The following is a 17658-nucleotide window of genomic DNA, read 5'->3' as shown; positions in this document are numbered from 1 at the left end:
GCCTCCCAGGCCAGCTAAGGCAGAGCAGAGCAGTGGAGGGGGCCTCGGGCCAAATGTGCAGGGCTCAGGCACCAGCGGCTGAAGCCTCAGTGGCCACTTCCTTCCTCAGGCCCTCCCCTAAAAGCAGTGGCATGGGCTGGGGACTGCAGTCCCACCCAGTCCCTAGCCCATGCCACTGCTTTTAGGGGAGGGCCTGAGGAAGGAGGTAGGCTGTGGCCTGGCCTGACCCACAGTTGGCGGACGTGCAGGAATGTGGGTTGGAGAAGAAGGGCTCTCAGGAAAGGAACGGCAGGAACACGGAGCAGACCATGAGGGTGTAGGACAGTTCCCAGGATGGGGCAGAGCTGGCGAAGAGGCGGGCCACGGCCACATTGGGGTTGCCCTGAGCAGGCTCAAACCACTTCTGGAGACACTGCCCACTGTTCCGTCGCTCAGGGCTGGCCTTGAAGGAATTGCTCCAAGTCTTCTCACACAGGTCAGCTGGGGTGGGGAAGTAATGGGAGAAAGGGAGGCACTGGGCCCCTTTGGGGCAGCGGTTCTTCCCTGCAGGGGATGGAGGAGGGACAGCTTACCTCCTACTCCCTCATCCCTAGCCTATGCACCTGCACCCTTGTGGGGACCACCAAGGGTCCTGCTTCCCCACCAAGGCGTTGTCAGCACCACTCACCCTGACTCCAGTCCCAGCCGCCACGCCAGTTGGATTTGCATGTGTAAGACAAACGACAGTCTTCCCACCACTCCTCACAGTCCTCCTGGCACAGCGGTGCATTCACGACTCGCTCTCCCTGCCCACTCGGGGCCTCCTGGGTGCAGTCATAGCCAGAGATAAGAACATTAATAGCAGAGATGTGAAGATTACTAATAGCTACAGTGGTATTTGTGCCAGCTACCATATGTACATCATCTTCTATAAAGTCTCTAAGTATTATTTTACAAATAACACCAATGAGGCTAAGAGATTTAATAGTATGTCCTGGGCTATACAGCTGGTAGGGACAGAACATGAGACTGAGGCTCAGGTCTGTCTAACTCCACCAAGCCTTCTGTGGTGATAGCCCTGCATCCCACTGTTGTCAAAACAGTCTCCCCCATGTGGTTCTCCAGCAGGGGCCTCTGGGTCTGCTCTTGTCCATAGGGAGATAACACCTCCTGTTCCTGCTAGCATCCTGGAGGCATCAGCATAAGATAGGGTGAAAGCTCTGGCTGTTAATATAATAACAGAGCATTGCACAGATTTGCCTCCTACCTCCCACCCCAGGCTTCCCACTGGCCGGATCCAGGGCCCCAGGTTTGGGGAGCACTCATAGAAGCAGATGGCCTGGATGAAGTGCTTCCGACAGCCAGGCATCAGCAGTCCACAGTGAAACAGGCTGAAGTTGTAGAGTGGGGACACATCCAGATGGGCTTCCCAGCTTGTCGTGAGGGTGCAGCAGGCATTGTCCTTCCAGGGGATGCACTGAAGGCAGACGAGGAAACAAAAGGCCCAGGCATAAGGGGCAAGGATTGCCGGGTGTCTAGGGAAGAAGGGCGCTGAAATGAAAATGTCCCTTAGGAGAAGGCCTGAGCAAGTGGGATGCCTTTAGCTGGTAAGCCCCTACATAAGAGGAACCCTGATAATCTCTCAATGTTTACCCAAAGGGCATAGGCACCTGCACACTGACCCCCTGCCACAGGCTGCTACAGTCCTCTAGGAACACAACTTCTGGGCTCTCAGCTCCTGAGAGGCAGCAGAAACCTCTTAGGGCAAAGCAGGTAGAAGAGCCCCAGCGAGACCTAGGGGAATCTGGGGTTGCATTGAGTGGGAGGGTCTCATAGGCAAAATGCCAACTGTGTTCTTCCTCCCACATCCCTGGCAATTGCCTTTAGGAGCTTGGGGAGGGGTTACATACGTTGTATGTTTCCCCAGGACCTGTTGGCAGGAAGGCTTGTTTTCATCTACGCCGAGTCAACAATGGACCTCTGGGATCACCATCTGCCCTGGCTTTCCCAGTGGCTGGAGCAGCTCAGAAATGGGAACTTTGAATCACTTGGCTCTCATGGTCTCAAAAAGGCATAGTCTCTTTCCATCTAGTTGTCTTTGCTCAACTCCCAACCCCAGGGACCAAATGATCAGGGTTGATGAGGTTTGGAGACCATCTTGGCATTTGTGTCCCTTCCCTGATCTTCCCTGTCCCATCCCCAGGTCTGGCCACTGTACCTCCTCATAGAGCTTGTCTTCTGGGCCGGGCACTCTCTTGTGGTGTTTGGCATTCATGCAGATGTTGAGTAGCTCGTCCCCAGCCCAGGTGGGCATGACTGTCAACAGCTCTAGTAGGAGTGGCCACCACCATGCCATGGCCTGCTGCAGAGAGACCAATGCTGTACACTCGTTGGAAAGGATACCCCACTCCACCCACTTCATCATAGCAGGCGCTGAAAAAGGAGGATGGGCTTCAATCTCCCTCAAGCGACTACAACACTTTGGCTGCTCCTAGGACCTTCTGTTGCAGGCAGCATCACGGAATGTCAGGGCAGGTAGAATAATCCTCGGAGGCCTGACACAGTGCTGGAGGCCTTGCTGGCCCTGCAGAGCCAGGGAAATGCTGAGGCACGAGTCAGATAGGAGGAGCCTTCTACATCCAAAGACTGATCCCCATCACAGGAATGAGGAGGAGGGCCCTTCCTATATCCAACTCTGTTCTGGGTAGTAGTGGTAATGAGAGGTAGTAGAAAGAGAGACAAAACAAAGCAAAAGGCAGAGAGGGGCCCTGGGCTTCAAGCACCCAACCTCTTAAGACACAGGGCCCCTCAGCTTCATAACCCAGGAGCCCATGGCTCCCCCAGCCCCCCAGGTCTGGCAGGAGCCTGACCTGGACCCATCATGGTGAAACTGGAAACTTCTAGCCTACCCTGAGCTAAGAGCCTCAAACATCCTGGGAAAGAAGAGCCCAGCCCCCTCTTCAGAGTCCAACCTGAAGTCCAAATCTAAGGCTATTCTCTCTCCAGATCACCAGTTTCAAGTTCAGCCACGACCTCGAATATTTTTAAAGAATCAGGTCTGTTAGGTAAAAGGAGGAAAGATGCTGCCCCTTCCAGCACTCTCTTCATACTCACTTTCAAGGCAGGGGCCTCCAGGTGCTCTTGCTCCCTCCTCCCCCTGAAACTGTGAGGCTGAGGAGAGTTCCACGTCCCACCCATTTATTACCCTGTCTGATTTCTACTAGGTCCAGGTGCAGGAGGAGAACTCCACGTGGCTCCCATTAAACAGCGTCTGTCTTACTCAGCTCTGCAGGCCTGTGGGTTCTAAGAAGTTTGCTTCCTCAGAGAAACAGACCCCATCGTAGGCAAGATCTGGGGCTCTTCAATAAGCTATTGGGTTCAGCTCTCAGCTCTGCTACTCACTAGCTGGCTCCCCTGGAGAAAATGACTCAAACTCTGTTAGTTTCCCTCTCTGGAAAGGAAGTTTTTATTATGAGATTGGGAAAAATAAAGAGAAAGTTCATGAACAAAAACCTTGGCATTGTGCCTGGGATAGAGGAAGTCTTAATGATTTTAAATTGTATTCTTTTATCCTCTCTCCACACGCCCCTCCTATGTTCTGTTCCGTAGCTCTACCTGCCCTTCACTGTTAGCCAGGCATCAGCTCAGTCACCTGGTGGCTTTTCCGACAGTGTCCTCGCACAGCCCACAGGAGCTATGGTCCCTGCTGGAGAGCAGACCCAGGACACAGGATGCAGAGATGAAGTGTGGCCTTGGGGACCCAAGAATTTAAACATACGAACAAAGCCAAAGCAAACAAAACAAAGAAAGTCCCTCCATAACCCACCAAACAGCTCCCCTTAGCACACAGGAATCGTCCTGGGAAATATTCTACAAGTGTCCTCATCAGTGATCATATTTGCAAGACTATCCTTTTCAGCTAAGGAGAGACTAGAAACTTGGATAGGATTCTTGGGAGAGTCCTAAAGATGATAAAAACGCTGGAAAAGGAGCATATTTCTTTGTTTTTATAATATGTTCTCTGTCTCTCTGAAAGAGAAGTAGCTGAAATCAGTGAAGTTTTATTGACACAAAGGAAATGAAAACAAAACACTAAAAGCATTTTTTAATGGAATAAAATAAAATACATTCTGTGGTGTTCAGCTACACAATTGATGTGTAAAACGTGTACTCATGTTGGAAAATGACATTCTCCACACCTAGGTAATCACAGACACTGAATGCGGAGCACAAACAAGGATGCAGGCACTGGCCTGGTGCTGTCTACAGGATCTGATGTCTCAAAAAGACCTCCAATGTGAACACCCTCCTTGTTTTAGGTGTGGGGAAATTGAGGCTCAGAGGTGAGTAGTGGAGCTGGGATATAAATTCAGGTATACTCGACTCCCTATCTAATGCTTAAGGACCAGGTGAGGGAGAAACCTCCAGGACTAAAAGAGTCGATACTGTCTGGTTCTCAAGTGAGGTCTCCTTCTTAAAAAAGGTTAAATGCCATAATGAGGTTGTACATGCATTGGGAGGTGTGTGTTGGCTTTATTCTGGAAAAGTGACAGTTATCAACCCATTCTCCCATGTCCCCACCTGAAGCAGAGCCTGGAGTCTCCTCCTTAGGTTCAGATACCAAATGGTAATAGCATCTCCATAGCCTGGCAGGGGGAGAAGCAGGCTCTCATATTCTGTTCAGTTCCTCACGAATATTCAGGAAGCTCCAAGCCTTGACAAGGTAAGAGATTTAGGGTTTAAGGTTCAATTTAAAATGGCTGCGGAGGTGCCAGAGCCAAGAATCCAGACATGAATCACAACAGTAATTATTGAAATGGAAATAGGTCCTCTGACAACCGTCCTTCCTAGGGTGGGAAGAAGGACTAAGGGCGGCTTGCTAACGGTCTCCGGGACAAAGCTGTAGGAAATGAGCTAAAATTGCAGCCAGCGCATATGCAGGTGGAGGGAGGGAGGGAGGGAGGGAGGGAGGAAGGAATTACCCAGTGAGTGAGGCTGCCTTTCAGAGAACCATCAGGCCGGCCAGCATCTGCTCTCGGGGGAGAGGCAGCTTGAGACCCTTGAGCAAAGCTTATTTTTGCCTTATTGTGACTGAGTCTTCCAGAGCAATCTGTTTTCTGACTGAAAGCAGATAAATCAAAGCTGACTGTAGATGAAGCAATTTGAAGTGGCTGATTCAAAACAATTTTATTCTAAAAACACACACACACACACGCACGTACACACACACAACAACACAGAACACTTCCATTTCCAAAAGAAGAGGTACAGCTGCCTTCAGAGGGCTCTGAGGGAGGACAAGGAGGTCAGGGCAGTGGGTGAAGCAACCCAGCCTTGGCTCTGGTTTGGGGCCACTGGAGATGCTGGGCAGTGATGACTTCCCTCCCCTCTCCCGTCCTCAGGTCACCCAAGGGGCTGAAGCCCACTGACTTCGAGAACAGACTACGAAAGTGAAGAGCTAGAGCCTGGAGTCTCCTGGTGAGAATCCGCTGTCAGAGGCCAGCCGAAGGGGACTTCAGTGATTCCAAGTTCTTAGTGGGTCTCTCATGAATTCTTCTCACCCCAAACCCAATTGACCATCCTCATCTAAACTCTTGATTGGTTTCTGTCTAGGGCAGGTAAACAGGGATATTAATTTATTCTTCCCTCTATGTCTATCTAATCGCCAGAGCTGTTGATTTCATTTTCTAAATATCTCTTGAATTCACATCCCTTACTTACTGTCTGGACCATGATCAGCTCTTGCCTCAGTTACTGCAACAACCCCCTAATTAGCTCTCCCACCCTTTAATGGAGCTTTAATCATGTAGCAGCCATAATGATGTAATGTCTCAGAATTTTTTTAATTTGTATAAATTTAAGGGTATAAGTGCAGTTTGGTTACATGGATATATTGCATAGTGGTGAAGTCTGTGCTTTGCACATTGTACTCATTATGTAATTTCTTATATTTCACTCCCTCCCGCCCTTCCGAGCCTCCAACGTCTATTATTCCATGTTCTATGTCCATATGTACACATTATTTAGCTTCCACTTTTAAGTGACAAAATGCAGTATTTGACTTTTTGTTCGAGTTGTTTTACTTAAGATAGTGGCTTCAGTTCCATCCATGTTACTGCAACATACATGACTTCATTCATTTTTATGGATGAATAGTGTTTCATTGTATATATTTTGCCACATTTACTTTATCCATTCATCTGTTAATGGACACTTAGGTTGATTCCAAATCTTTGCTATTGTGAATAGTGCTGTAATAAACGTAAGAATGCAGGTATATTTTTCATATAATTATTTCATTTCTTTTATCAGTATTTTCATTATGAAAGTTTTCAAACATAAAGTTGAGATAATTTTATAGTCAACTCTCTCCCATATGCCCACCACTTAGATTTCACCATTACCATTTTATTATATTTTCTTTATTATATGTTTAGCCAACCATCCTTCTCTCTATTCAGGTATCAGTCTTATTATTTTTTATGCATTTCAAAGTAAATTGCGGATATCAGTAAACTGATGTCTTCCTAAGTAATTCAAGCCTGCATATCATTAACCAGGGTTCAACATTTCTTTGCAGTCTTTGTTTTTCAGAATGATCTTTTAAAAGTGTAAAGACAGTTATGATACTCCCATGTTTAAAACCTTTCTAGACCTTAAGGTAAGTCCCAGATCCTTAACGTGGCACACCAGCCCTTTTAAATGTGGTTTTTATTTACTTTTCCATCTTAATTTGTTGTCCTTGCTCTCATGGATGCTCTGGGCACTCCTGAGGCCTGATGGCCCGTCTTTGTCCTGCCCCTTGCAGGGGCCCCTCTTCCAGGGCTGTTCTGTCATAGCCCAGCCTCTGTGTCTAGGGATACATACGCTTCAGCTCTCAGAACCGAAGGCTTCCTGTCAGGGAAACTTGCATGGCCGTCATGGGCTGGTGAGATGTCTCTTGGAGCTTACGCTTGCTGCAGTCATTGCACATACGTCCTGCCCTTGGAAATGAATGCCTGCAGACAGGCTCGACCTTGCTTCTCTTCTGTAAGCAGCTGCAGGAAGATAGTAACGATCACAGGGTCAAACACAGTCCCTAGCCCAGAGTGCATACTCTGCAATTTGTTGAGTAGATGAGGAGAAATACCTGAGTAAAATAAAACTACATTTCCTTCCTTCCTTCCTTCCTTCCTTCCTTCCTTCCTTCCTTCCTTCCTTCCTTCCTTCCTTCCTTCCTTCCTTCCTTCCTTCCTTCTTTCTTTCTTTCTTTCTTTCTTTCTTTCTTTCTTTCTTTCTTTCTTTCTTTCTTTCTTTCTTTCTTTCTTTCTTTCTTTCTCTTTTTTAGACAGACTCTTGCTCTGTTGCCTAGGCTGGGATGCAGTAGCACAATCTTGGCTCACTGCAACCTCCACCTCCTGGGTTCCAGCAATTCTCTCACCTCAACCCCCTTCCCGAGTAGCTGGGATTACAGGTGCACACCACCATGCCTGGCTAATTTTTTGTATATTTAGTAGAGACGGGGTTTCACCATGTTGTCCAGGCTGGTCTCAAACTCCTGACCTCAAGTGATCCACCTGCCTCGGCTTCCCAAAGTGCTGGGATTACAGGCAGCAGCCACCATGCCTGGCCCAAACTGCATTTCTTAAAAATGTAGTTTTAACTCAGACACTTCTCTAGTTTAACCTGACCTATCCCACCTCTCTTTTCTGCCTCTCTTGCTTCCTGCTGCTGAGTGTAATAGCTCATAACTGAGGTTTGTATGCAGTTTCACAATGTGCAATTGTTCTTGAGACATTTTCAATCCATCCAGCATCTCTTCCTGGAATATTAATTCAGACACTTCCCTAGTTTAACCTGACCTATCCCATCTCTCCCTTTCCCCTGCCTTCCTTCCTTCCTTTCCTCTTTCTCTTTCTTCTCCTTTATCATATGCTCACCCATCCTTTTCTCTCCAACTTAAGGTGACCTCTCCCTTCTCCCTCTCCCCATCCTTCTTCCCATCTCTTCCCTCTTTTCTCTTTCTCCTCTCCCTCCCTCCCCTCTCTTCTCTTCCTTCCTATCCCCTCTTTCTTTTCCTTCCCTCCTCTATTCTTCCTCCTTCTAGTTTATAGTGACCTCTCCTCTCAGCCTTTCCTCCCGCCCCTCCCCTCCCTGCCTTTCCTCTCTCAGTTTTCTTCCTCACTCCCAGATTTTCCAACCAGAGCCTCTTCAGTTTCTGATAACTTCTGTGATATTTCAGAGTGTTAATGCTGGGGCGTCTCATTGCCACTTGAAGAAGGCCACTTTTTAGGTCTAATCACCACAAAGGAAATGAGTTTGAAGCTCATCAACTGTTGAAAAGAGTCCAAGGGAGAACAGGGGAGAACAGAGAGCAAAACACCAATGTTCTATGGACAAGGAATTAACTGAAAATTACAGATAGGAGAAAGAAAAAATGTCTTTACTCTCCTTATTTTCCTTCTTGGGCTGATGGCTCCCTTGCTCACCATCACACTTATGTCACATTGTCACATTCATACCAGGCTGCTGCTGGGTGTATCAGAGGGCATTATTAACCAGTAACTAAGGTTTGCATGCAGTTTTACAGTATGCAACTATTCTCCATACATTTTCTTTCTTTTCTTTTCTTTTTTCTTTTTTTTTTTTTTTTTTGAGATGGAGTCTTACTTCATCGCCCAGGCTAGAGTGCAATGGCGCAATCTCGGCTCACTGCAACCACCACCTCCCGGGTTCAAGCAATTCTCCTGCCTCAGTCTCCCGAGTAGCTGGGATTACAGGCACGTGCCACCATGCCTGGATAATTTTTGTATTTTTAGTAGAGATGGGGTTTCATCATGTTGGCCAGGCTGGTCTTGAACTCCCAACCTCAAGTGATCCACCTGCCTTGGCCTCCCAAAATGCTGGGATTACAGGTGTGAGCCACCATGCCCAGCCTCCATATATTTTCAATCCACCCACCATCCCTTCCTGGAACTGTCCTTAGACCCTAAGTTCCACCTCAGCTACCAAACTGTCTTTTCTTCCTAGCTATGTTTTGTATAAAACCTGTGTATGTTCATGGTGGCTCCTCCGTGTCTCCTCATGTTCATTATCCCTCCCTGCTGCCTGACTCCACCACCGTTCCCTGGAATCCACTCTGGCCATATTCAGCAGCAACTTCTAAATTATCCAATCCAGTGGGTAAGGTCCGTCTGGATCCTACCTGACTCCTCAGCTGCCTTTGACCAAAGTACTCAGTCCCCCCGGCCTTCTTGAAACTCACGTCTTCCTTGATTCTCAGGGCTTTCCTCCTACATCTCAACTAGTTCCTTTTTGGTCCCTTTGATAGGTTCCATTTCCTCCTTCTGCCCTTTAAGCGCTTTCTGGGGCTCTGTTCTTGGTTGGACCTCTTCTCTTCTTACGGTACACTCTCTCTCTCTGGGCAATATCACCCCCAACATGGCTTCAGTGATCATCTATATGTGGGTACTCTTAAATCTCTATACAGTCCCGACCTGTAGAATTACATATCTACATACTTCCAATGGTATTGCACTTGAATTTTTCACAGGCACCTTACACTTACCTGTTTTAGCTCCACATTCAATCTCCTTTTCTGTGCTGGCTAATGGGACCCCTTCCCTTCAGTCACCCTGCCTGGAGCTATCCTGGACCCCTCTTCCTCCACCACCTCATGCAAATACTTTAACATGATCATTCGAGGCTCATCATCATCTGACATGGGTTACAACAGAAACCTCTCTCCCCCCATCCCATCCTCACCCTTCATGCCAGCCACACTGAGCTACTCCCGGCTCTACCGCCACTCTGTTCCTTTTCATCTGCAGCTCCATCTGCTGGGGATGACCTTTCCCTGCTTCTCCACCAGGCTGCTCATCATCTCAGGCTCTGCTCAGGCACCTTCATCACAAGAGAGCCTGCTTTTGTCCCTTCCTCTGTGGACTGTCATGGCATTCAATGCTTCTTTTCAGCATCATGCTTAATACAGGGTGATGCAATCTTCTGCATATTTGCTTGCTCCGCCCTCCTTAGACTCTTGAGTTCCTTAAGGGTGAGGACTTTACTTTATCCTTCTATATTAGTCTGTTCGTACACTGCTATGAAGAAATACCTGAGACTGGGTAATTTATAAAGGAAAGAGGTTTAATTGACTCACAATTCCGCTTGACTGGGGAGGCCTCAGGAAACTTACAAGCATGGCAGAAAGCAAAGGAGAAGCAGACACCTTCTTCATAGGGTTGCAGGACCAAGTGAGTGAAGCAGGAGAAATGCCAGATGCTTATAAAACCATCAGGTCTTGTGAGACTCACTCACTACCATGAGAACAGCATGGGGGAAACCACTCCCATGATCCAGTGACCTCCACCTGGCCCTGCGTTTGACACATGAGCATTATGGGGATTAAAATTCAAGATGAGATTTTGGGTGGGGACACAGCCGAACCATATTGCTTTCTGTTACCAGCTCCTACCAGTTTATGGTAAATAGGAGGGCCTCTCAATATTTGAATACATGAATGAGTGAGTGAGTGAATGGGATGTGTCAGGTGTGACAACCCACAGGGCCTGAACCTGGGGTAGAACTCAGTGTTTCTGACTCCACAGGTCATGCTCTTTCCTCACAGTCCAATTTTCAGTAGATGCCCCTCCTGCCAGCCTAGTATGCTTAAAATGAAAAGTATTTGAATAGGCACAAACTTACCAGTAGCTCCTCTCAAAGGACCTTGAAATACCCCTACATAGGTTCTTTTAGACTGGGACAATTTTATATGGGTGTAATACATACGGTTCAGTGGCCCCCTGCAGGCAAGGCTGCCCAAAGCATGACTCTTAGTGTGACTGTGTCCTGCCCCCATCTCTCCCCTTCACTATCCAAGGATGTAAGCCAATGTTGGTGGCAATATTAGAATTGTATCTACTTCCTGGTGTGGGAAAGTCCAGCTAAACGGAACTGTCTTCAATACTTTCAACTCTCTATGATCACTGTTGCTACAGGCTTTTGTACATGTTATTCCATTTCACATGGGACCTCCTCCGTCATCCTCAAAACATGTAGTATCTTCCCTTAGCTAACTTGTTATTTTCTAGATCTCAATTTGAAGATATCTACATCCAAGGAAGCCCAAATCTGGGTTAGGTGTCCTTCCAGGTACTCTCTCTCATAGCTCTTGGGTTACCTCCATCACGTCACTTGCCACACTATTCCAGAACTGCCTGCTGACTGATGTGTTCCCCACTGGGCGGCTGTAAGATCCTAGACCAGTAGAGACTGTGTCTGTCAGTATCACACCTATAACCACAGTTCTGGGTACATGATAGGCACTCAGTAGGTATTTGTTAAATGAACAAGCGATTGTTTTTTAGTTAAAAAAAAGAAAAAAAAAAGATTTCTCCTATGATTCACTTTTGTCAAGAAACATACGAGGAAAAATTCTTGGAAATCTGAGTTTCTGTGTATGGTCATATTTAGATGGTCATATACCTGTGTGATTTGCAGTCGTTTCGGTTTCTACTTTGTAGAAAATGATTGTTTTTCTTCTCTTTTTTAACTTCTCATATCGCTAGATGACCTGTGTCTTGCTGGGCTCATCGTCCTGACTCCCCACAGCTCTATAAACCAGGAGGCTTGGCAAATGCAATTGGTGAATTGTTTTTTGTTTTTTCTTAGTCAAGTACACAATTTCAAGTTTGAAGAATGGAATCAGTCGGGTTATACTAGAGAAAACAAATATGCATCTTTCTGGATTTGTTTTAGTCTTTGTCTTACATTGAAAATATCTGAGAAATCTCGCAGAAGGGTTGGAGGGTCCACAATGTATTTTATAGTTTTTAGAGAAAGAAAATAATGGAAAGTAAATAGTTTTAATGTGGCAAATATTTGACTCTTTATGACCTTGTGCTTACAAATGAAAAGACAGAGAGAGGAAAGTCAGTTTTCCAGGAGGCTGTGGATAAATTGCCTTGCAATACAATCATTAAGCAGTTGCCATTTCTAGAAAAGTAAATTTTGTGATTCTTCAGAGACCTTTATTATAGACCAGTGAGATGTAACATTATGTGAAGCTCTTGAATTGCTTTAAGTTTATTTAAGACTTAAATCTCTGAAAAATGTTAATAGTTGGGAATATTCAAAGACTCCGATTTATGAAACTAAAATAGATTTTAAGTTACCAAGTGTCTTCTCATATTTGAGTTGATGCTTCCATTTTATTTTTTTATTTTTTTATTTTTGGAATAGTTTCTTTTATCATTATTATTATACTTTAAGTTCTAGGGTACATGTGCATAATGTGCAGGTTTGTTACATATGTATACTTATGCCATGTTGGTGTGCTGCACCCATCAACTCGTCAGCACCCATCAACTCGTCCTTTACATCAGGTATAACTCCCAATGCAATCCCTCCCCCCTCCCCCGTCCCCATAATAGGCCCCGGTGTGTGATGTTCCCCTTCCTGAGTTCAAGTGATCTCATTGTTCAGTTCCCACCTATGAGTGAGAACATGCGGTGTTTGGTTTTCTGCTCTTGAGATAGTTTACTGAGAATGATGGTTTCCAGCTGCATCCATGTCCCTACAAAGGACATAAACTCATCCTTTTTTATGGCTGCATAGTATTCCATGGTGTATATGTGCCACATTTTCTTAATCCAGTCTGTCACTGATGGACATTTGGGTTGATTCCAAGTCTTTGCTACTGTGAATAATGCCGCAATGAACATACGTGTGCATGTGTCTTTATAGCAGCATGATTTATAATCCTTTGGGTATATACCCAGTAATGGGATGGCTGGGTCATATGGTACTTCTAGTTCTAGATCCTTGAGGAATCGCCATACTGTTTTCCATAATGGTTGAACTAGTTTACAATCCCACCAACAGTGTAAAAGTGTTCCTATTTCTCCACATCCTCTCCAGCATCTGTTGTTTCCTGACTTTTTAATGATTGCCATTCTAACTGGTGTGAGATGGTATCTCATTGTGGTTTTGATTTGCATTTCTCTGATGGCCAGTGATGACGATGCTTCCATTTTATAATCAAAGTCTGTGGAATGTCTGGTTGCCATGCATACTGGGGCTTAAGAGGAAACATTGAAGCCTCTTGCTGTATTGTCCTTAAAGACAACGCGTTGCACTCATTCACAGAAATGTGGAAAGGCTTTATCTCCTCCCTTACCTGCCAAATCCCTTGGTATGGTGTTTTCTTTGAATCTGGAAGATTCAAAGAGTTATTTCTACTGAAGGATGAATGGTCTCTTTGGGTGAAGGAACCTAGTATATGAGGATGGTTGTTCTCAGAGCTGCGCCTTACCCATTCCATGAATAAGGGGAAGGCAACCAAGATTTCTCAAGCATTGGCTCTGTCCCAGGTTCTGTACCAAACTCCTAAGACATCTCATCTCACTATCTGTCTGCTAGTCAAGGGCAAAGATTGTGTCACATATGAATGTCTTTGTGTATACAACACAGTTTACATTGATTGGTATGAATGACTGCTGAATGAAGGAATGAGCAAACAATCCTGTGTAGGTGTTTTAAACCCATTTTAAAGATCACCTCAGAGAAGTTAAATAAGTTGTTCAGTCTTATCTCTTTATCATAGAACAGAAGATGTATTAGTGATAGTTAACTTTATTTATTTATTTTGTTTGAGACAGGGTCTCATTTTGTAGCCCAAGCTGGAGTGCAGTGGCATGATCATGGCTCACTGCAGCCTCAAACTTCTAGGCTTAAGTGATCCTCCCACCTCAGCCTTCCAAGTGGCTAGGACTACAGGGATGTACCACCATACCTGGCTTATCTATCTATCTATCTATCTATCTATCTATCTATCTATCTATCTATCTATCTATCTTTCTATCTTTCTTTCTTTCTTTTTCTTTTTGCAGAGATGAGTCTCACTATTTTGCCCAGACTGGTCTCAAACTGCCAGGCTTAAGCGATCCTCCCACCTCAGCCTTCCAAAGTGCTGGGATTACAGGTGTGAGCCACCATGCCTGGTCAAAAGTTAACTTTTTGTCACAGTACAGTCATGTGTTGCTTAATAGGAATATATTCTGAGAAATGTGTTGTTAGGCAATTTTGATATCATGCAAACATCATAGAGTGTACTTACACAAACCTAGAGGGTATAGCCTACCCTCGGCTAAATATAATAGTATAGCCTGTTGCTTCTAGGCTACAAACCTATACAGCATGTTACTGTACTGAGTACTGTAGGCAATTGTAACACAATGATAAGCATTTTTACATCTAAACATATCTAAACATACAAAAAGTACAGTAAAAATAGAGTATTATGATCTTATGGGGCCACTGTCATCACTATCGTATGTGGTTCACTCTTTGTATTTAAGCCACAAGATATGAAAGGAAAAGAGTGAATATCACCCAAGAATCTGCATTCTGTTCTGGGGAAAGGATTAGCATATTTCTGTTTGCACACAGGATATTTGTGTCATGTTAGGTAGAAGTATCACTTTGTTGTCTTTATTTGGATATTAAATATGGCTTAAGAAGATGTGTATGGGGGCCAGGTTGTCAAAGGGTGGATTCATGTGGTCCTTATGTATCAAATTATCTAGGCTATTGCCCCCTATTCTCAACAAAACGGTAATCTAAGTGTTGCTAGGAAGGTATTTTGTATCTCTTGTTAAAGTTCATAATCAGTAGTGAGCAATGGAACAAGGATTTGAGACCCAATCTATCTGGCTTCAAGTCTGTGTTCCCCCTATTCTACATTAAACAGAAAATAAAAGCCTATTGAGTGTTTCATTGGCAATTAAATCTAATAAAATCTGCAAAGTTTGAACACCTGCCATGTGGCAGCCACTGGGCCAAGTGTGTCACTCAGGTTATCACACAGCAACCCTAAATGCCATAACCCAACTATGGTCATGAAGAAACTGGGGTTTAGAATACCTCTATTTTTTTTGCTTAACTCTACTATGCACCATTCTCTAAAGAATGTTCCCTGAAGTTCCAGTCTCCAAAATAACAGATTCTTTCCACGATGAAAATGTTTGGGAAACATTCATGTTATCACTACCTCCTGAGGACTCAAAGTGTATATCCACAATGTGTTACAGATTCCAGTAAGTACTGCAGTAAAGACTTTTTTTTTTGTTTTAAAGACAGAGTCTTGCTTTGTCAGTCAGGCTGAAGTACAGCGGTGTGATCTCGGCTCACTGCAACCTCCGCCTCCTGGGTTCAAGGGCCTCTCCTGCCTCAGTCTCCCGAGTGAGTAGCTGGGACTACAGGCACATGCCACCACAACTGGCTAATTTTTGTATTTTTAGTAGAGACGGAGTTTCACTATGTTGATCAGACTGATCTGGAATTCCTGACCTTAGGTGATCCACGTGCCTTGGCCTCCCAAAGTTCTGGGATTACAGATGTGAGTCGCCGCGTCCAGCCAAGACATTTCTTGAACTCCACTTAACCCAGCATTTCAAACATATTTGACTACAGCAGCCCTTTTGTGTTATACCCATTAACATCATGGCATGAGACTTCTGCCAGGCAGACTTAGAAAAATTTTGGCTTGCTATGTAGCACCAGGCCTCAATTTCACAGGAGCAACTGTAGGCAGGTTCTCAGACCATGTTGAGCTGCTAGATCATGCTTATTACCTAGATAATGCTTCATGTATATTTATATTATATTTTTGCTGAAAATCTTATGTGGGCTGAGCTTCTGTTCAGAGGAGTCTCATTTTGCCCACAGGCTATGTGTCATATTTCAGTGAAAGCCAATTCTTGCACCTGTTGATAAAATGAGCCAGAGGACCTCTAGATTATTTTCTCATTTTTTTTCTTGTGTGCCATTTTGATTTCCACCTCATTTCCTTTACTGTATGTTTCTTAGTTATTTTGTTAGTGGTTACCCTGGAGATTATAATCAACATTCTAAATTTCTTTGAATTGATAGCAACTAACTTCAACAGCATAGAAATCTCTGCTCCTGTACAGCTGCACTCCCTCTTCACATTGCTGTTGTTAACAGTTTTGTCTTTATACATTGTGTGCCAATGAGCAGAAATTTATGATTAGTGCTTTTTGCACTTATATTTCAAATAATATGGAAAAAGAAAGATGAGTTACAAACCAAAAATACAATAACCCTGGCTTTTATATTAATATTCACCTATGTTGTTACCTTTACTGGTGTTATTTCTTCATATCGTTTTGAATTCCTGTGTAGTGTCTGTTCATTTCATCCTGAAAGACTGCTTTTAGCATTTCTTGTAGGGCAGGACTGCTAGCAGTAAACTTTCTCAACTTTTATCAAAGAATGTCTTAATTTCATTTTAGTTTATTTGTTTATTTATTTTTGAGACGGAGTCTCACTCTGTTGCTCAGGCTGGAGTGCAATGGCGCCATCTCAGCTGACTGCAACCTCTGCCTCCCGGGTTCAAGCTATTCTCATGTCTCAGGCTCGCGAGTAGCTGGGATTATAGGCGCCCACCACCATGCCCAGCTAATTTTTGTATTTTTAGTAGAGACGGATTTTCACCATGTTGATCAGGTTGGTCTTGAACTCCTGACCTCAGGTGATCCACTCGCCTTGGCCTCCCAAAGTGCTGGGATGAGCCACCGCACCCGGCCTTTTTTTTTTAAATTTCATTTTAATTTTTAAAGAATATTTTTATAAACATATAATTCTTAATTTACAGGCTTTAAACTATGTCACCCCGTTGCCTTTTGGCCTTCATGGTTTCTGATGAGAAACGAGCTGTTAAACTTATTGATGATTGCTTGTATATGACTAGGTGTTTCTCTCCTGCCACTTTTTAAATTGTCTTAGTCTTTTTTTTTTTTTTGACAGTTTAATTAACATTGTGCCTCAGTGTAGATGTCTTTGAGTTTATTCTACTTAGAGTTTGTTGAATTTCTTGGATATATAGATTCATGTATTTCATCAAATTTAAGCCATGATTTCTTCAAATAGCTTTTTTGCCTCTTTCTCTCTCTCTTCTCCTCCTGGGATGCTTCTTGGTATGCTTGATGGTGTCCCACAGTTCCCTTAGACTCTGTTCCTTTTTCTTTAAAAAAATGTTTATTTTTAAATTTTATTTCAGTAGTTTTTGGGAAATAGGTAGTTTCTGATTGCATAGATAACTTCTTTAGTGATGATTCCTGAGATTTGGTGTGCCCGTCTTATGCAATGGCATAAGAATGACACAAGCACTTTGGGGACTCAGTGGGGGAGGGTGGGAAGGCAGTGAGAGATAAAACACTACACATTGGGTATAGTGTACACTGCTTGGGTGATGGGCACACCAAATCTCAGGAATCATCACTAAAGAAGTTATCTATGCAATCAAAATATTTGTTTTTCCATTCCTGAGTTGCTTCACTTAGAATAATGGTTTCCAATTCCATCCAGGTTGCTGTGAATACCATTATTTCATTCTTTTTATTATGATTGAGTAGTATTCCATGGTATGTATATTATATGACATTTTTTTATCCACTTATCACGCATTGGTTGATGGGCATTTAGGCTGGTTCCAAATATTTGCAATTGTGAATTGCGCTATTATAAACATGCATGTGCAAGTGTCTTTTTCATATAATGACTTCTTTTCCTCTGGGTAGAGACCCAGTAGTGGGATTGTGGATCAAACGGTAGCTCTACTTTTAGTTCTTTAAGGAATCTCCATACTGTTTTCCACTGCTGGTGAGTTTACATTCTCAC

General features: G+C 44.2%; 1 protein-coding gene across 2 annotated transcripts; it reads right to left on the bottom strand.

Moving 5' to 3' along the window:
- Positions 1-223: 223 nt before the first annotated feature.
- IZUMO1R (IZUMO1 receptor, JUNO) lies at positions 224-2335 on the bottom strand. 2 transcript variants are annotated; one of them, XM_077960440.1, is made up of 4 exons: positions 2198-2335; positions 1247-1456; positions 668-803; positions 224-543 (listed from the first exon to the last, which is right to left on the bottom strand). In XM_077960440.1, the coding sequence occupies exons 1-4, from the start codon at positions 2333-2335 to the stop codon at positions 275-277; spliced, it is 753 nt and encodes a 250-aa protein (XP_077816566.1). In that variant the 3' UTR covers positions 224-274.
- Between the last annotated feature and the right edge of the window lie 15323 nt (positions 2336-17658).

Source organism: Macaca mulatta, chromosome 14, assembly GCF_049350105.2.
Source record: "Macaca mulatta isolate MMU2019108-1 chromosome 14, T2T-MMU8v2.0, whole genome shotgun sequence".
In the NCBI taxonomy this organism is placed as follows: Eukaryota; Metazoa; Chordata; class Mammalia; order Primates; family Cercopithecidae; genus Macaca; species Macaca mulatta.
Note: the sequence above shows the minus strand (reverse complement) of the source record. Positions and strands in the feature narration are given on the sequence as shown.

What these genes read in the sequence shown, in the direction of transcription:
- IZUMO1R (XM_077960440.1), bottom strand. Translation starts at nt 2,335, where the DNA reads ATGGCATGGTGGTGGCCACTCCTACTAGAGCTGTTGACAGTCATGCCC. An exon ending in AAGACAAGCTCTATGAGGAG is followed by an intron (nt 1,457 to 2,197) that starts GTACAGTGGCCA and finishes GTCTGCCTTCAG; the next exon opens with TGCATCCCCTGGAAGGACAA. An exon ending in CGGCTGGGACTGGAGTCAGG is followed by an intron (nt 544 to 667) that starts GTGAGTGGTGCT and finishes CATCCCCTGCAG; the next exon opens with GGAAGAACCGCTGCCCCAAA.